General features: G+C 40.8%; 1 protein-coding gene across 1 annotated transcript; it reads left to right on the top strand.

The window, feature by feature from the left end:
- Positions 1–648: 648 nt before the first annotated feature.
- LOC143849377 (uncharacterized) lies at positions 649–3162 on the top strand. The gene is made up of 3 exons (XM_077358386.1): positions 649–830; positions 1641–1884; positions 2484–3162. The coding sequence occupies exons 2-3, from the start codon at positions 1680–1682 to the stop codon at positions 3083–3085; spliced, it is 807 nt and encodes a 268-aa protein (XP_077214501.1). The 5' UTR covers positions 649–830; positions 1641–1679; the 3' UTR covers positions 3086–3162.
- The last annotated feature ends 239 nt before the right edge of the window (positions 3163–3401 follow it).

The raw sequence follows: 3401 nt of genomic DNA, 5'->3' as shown, positions 1-3401 counted from the left end.
TTTTCGGAATTCCAGGAAAAATTCCAGTAGACAAAAAACATATTCTCGGAATTCCGATAACGCACTTGTTTGAAAAAAAAATAACCGTTACGTGCCGACATGGCACGGCACGCCACGAGTGGGTAGTGCCGTGTCGTAACCTCCCCCCCCCCCCCCCCCCCCCCCCCGCGGCGTGCTGGCATGGCCCCGTGGGCCTCGTTGGGCTGAGAATTTTCGTGACGAGCTGTTCGTTTGCCACCTTGAGCCCCGGGCCAACCTGAACCCCACCAACCTGAAAACTTGGGTTAAACAGATTGGGTTAGGGTTTAAAAATTTAAGGACAGGTTTGGGTTTGGTTAGGGTTGACCCTCTCAACCCAAGGTTGGGGTTGGGTTGGGTTGGGTTAGGGCTGTCCCTCTCCTTCCATGAATAAATTTATCTAAAAGACAAAGGAATCCTAAAAAAGAAAATATTGTTTTTTCCATTATAAGTAAGCATACGTTAGGTTTCTTTTATTCCTGTCTTAGTCTCTCCAACTATGCCTTTCTCGTACACTTTGGCATCTATCGAGATCCAACACCTACCTTAAATGCCCTGCAACAAACATACAAAATCCCATTTATTCTTCTGTTGTCTTTCACCTCTTCCTACCATGGAATCAAAGGCCCCGCCATGTTCTCTACCTCTACTCCGGTGAACATTTTTCACCGTGAAAGCTATTTCAACACTATCTCACTGCATAACATTTGATAAAGCTCCATAGATTGTCTATAGGGTTCTCATATCTATTGGCTCAGCGGAGGGAGCTCGAAATTCATTCATCAGCCGGAGATCATCCTATTCTTGCTACGGTAATCATTTGAAACTACTATAGTGATAAGTGCAACATGTAAATTAAATCACTAGTAAGAGAAAATGTTATATAAACTATAAAGCACTTAACATAATTTGGTACACCCCCTCCCCGAGCTATGGCCAGCATTGATTGGTACTCGTTCGGATCCGGGCTTTCTTTATAGAATATAGAAAAGTGCTCAGTAACTGCTTAGTTTTTGCTATATCTTTGCTTCTTTCTGCGCTCAAACATGTATCCGAGAGTATCCACATGTTAAGAGGACTTCGAAGAGTCCAATCATCTAAATCTACTTCCTTTTACTAAGGAAGAAGGAATCACAATCCCTCAACTGCTTCTTTCCACGTAAAATGAGCTTAAAACAAAAATCATGCCCATTTTTGGTGCAAAATTTGTTTTACACCCATTTTACTTAGAACTAAACCGATCCATTGTATTATTTCCTCAAATACAATACACCATTTTTCCGTGTATAGCGGCCACTTGTTACCACTTACCATACCTATTTTCTTTGATGGACCATCTACACGGATTGCACAGTCTATATGCTCATGACTATTTCTCATTTATCAATTTTTTTTTTGTGTAGAAAAGTATGAATTAAATAACTCATCTCAAGGACTATATAACATTATGGTGTATAGATATCACTCATTCCAGAGAGGCTGTGGAGAGAATGTACTCATGTCTCAAGACTGCTAACTAGATCCTTCGATCAACTATATATACCGAATAAATTGTGTATGCATTGTTATACACCTGGACGTCAGTGTATAGTCTTTACTAATCATGGCTTTTTTTGTTATAGATAACCAACCAAACGAGAGAGAAAGAGAGAGAGAGAGAGATGCATGCAGTTTGGTTATCAATGAAGAAGGTCATGAACTGTAGGGCGAGAACGCCGGAAGTTTACCTGCCGGAAAAAGTGAAGGGGAGGAAAAGTGGGATTGGAAAGGTGATGTCCGCGAGAGATTGGTTGCTAGAAAGGGAAGATCAATCGGACGAAGAAGTCATTTTTTCGCAGAAGATCAACGGCGGGGAACGCTTGTGTGGTAAGATGAACATTCCTACTCTCTTTTGTTAATGGCAAAACCATAGATCACATGTGTGACGATCAGTACCCTTGATTTGGTTGGCTTCCACTTGGGTGCAATTTTCATCCCTTTGATTGTGGATCGTTTGGCTTTCTCAACGGCTGGATCATCTATAAATGGTGGCTTGTAAGGTCAATGGCTTGGATTACATTGTTGGTCGTCCATCTAAAGAATGTAAAACTTAATAATTTTTATTTTAATTGCCCACCTAGGAAGTAGAATGGGACTTTGCTTTATATAGAGCCACACTCGATATCATGACAGCTGATTTTTTCAGAGGCTGTCATTGGATCAAATATCAAGGGCGGCACCTATGTCGTGCCCCATATATTACAAGTAGCAATATGCGAACACCATATAATTTCACCGTATATAGTATAGTTATGCATGTGAAACAATCAATTACCCCAAAAGCTGAAGTTGTTAGAGTTGGCATTATTTTATCATTTATACTTCAACAGAGCCACAATGAAGCATTATAATTATATAATCCCAATCACTTATACATAGAATTTAGTTATATAATCTGACCAAATTCTTTTATAACATGTACATAGAGCTCGACGCTGGAGACATATCTAGAAATATCGTGGAGATGATCTTCCATGCAGCGTTGATGAGGCCAGGAGAATGCATCAAGAAAATCGAAAAAGTCTTGAAGGTGAAGAACCCGCCTGAGACCTTGGAAAGATTTGAGGAATACAGAGAGATGGTGAAGAGAAGAGCGCAAATTCTAGATAAGCAGCACCCACGAAGCGTCGTTGATGGTAACGAGCTCTTAAGATTTTATGTCACAACAATGAGTTGTTCGTGGAAGACGGCCAAAGTGTCGGAACTCTGTCAGGATCTCAGGTGCGGCGTGTGTCGGATAATCCGATCGGGGTCCGAAGCCGAGGACGAGAAGAGAGATGGGATTCTATTGAGGGCAAGTAGTGACATGTTGGATTGCGAGGAGGTTGTGAAGGAGGAGGGGAATGTGAAGAGGGCTGTGGTGGTTTGTAGGGTGATAGCAGGGAAGGTGGTTGATAAGGTTGAAGGAAGGTGTGAGGAAGGCGTTGGGGAAGTTGGGAGCAGTGGAGAGTTTTATGCTGAATTTGAGCATTTGTTTGTGAGGAATCCTAATGCTGTTCTTCCTTTCTATGTTATTGTATGTTCATGAGAGAGAGAGAGACCTTTTCTTTGTTATTATTGTCACTCTAGAGAGAGAGATAGATATTTTCTTTGTTATTATTGTAATTCTAGTGTAGTACTACTTGGTAGGGGTGTTCATTATTCGGTTATAACCGAATAACCGAACCGAACCGAATTGGTTTGGTCAGTTCGGTTCAGTTTTTTTTCCTTTCGGTTCTGTTTCTGTAATTTATTTATTTTTTTGGAAATTCGGTTATTCAGGTTCGGGTTCGGTTATCTCAAAAAAAATTCGGTTAACCAAATAACCGAAATTATGGATAAAAACCGTTATTTTTCCAAAAAAA

The sequence above is a fragment of the Tasmannia lanceolata genome, unplaced genomic scaffold (assembly GCF_043159265.1).
Source record: "Tasmannia lanceolata isolate RefF3 unplaced genomic scaffold, GAP_Taslan_0.1 ptg000018l, whole genome shotgun sequence".
In the NCBI taxonomy this organism is placed as follows: domain Eukaryota; kingdom Viridiplantae; phylum Streptophyta; class Magnoliopsida; order Canellales; family Winteraceae; genus Tasmannia; species Tasmannia lanceolata.
Note: the sequence above shows the minus strand (reverse complement) of the source record. Positions and strands in the feature narration are given on the sequence as shown.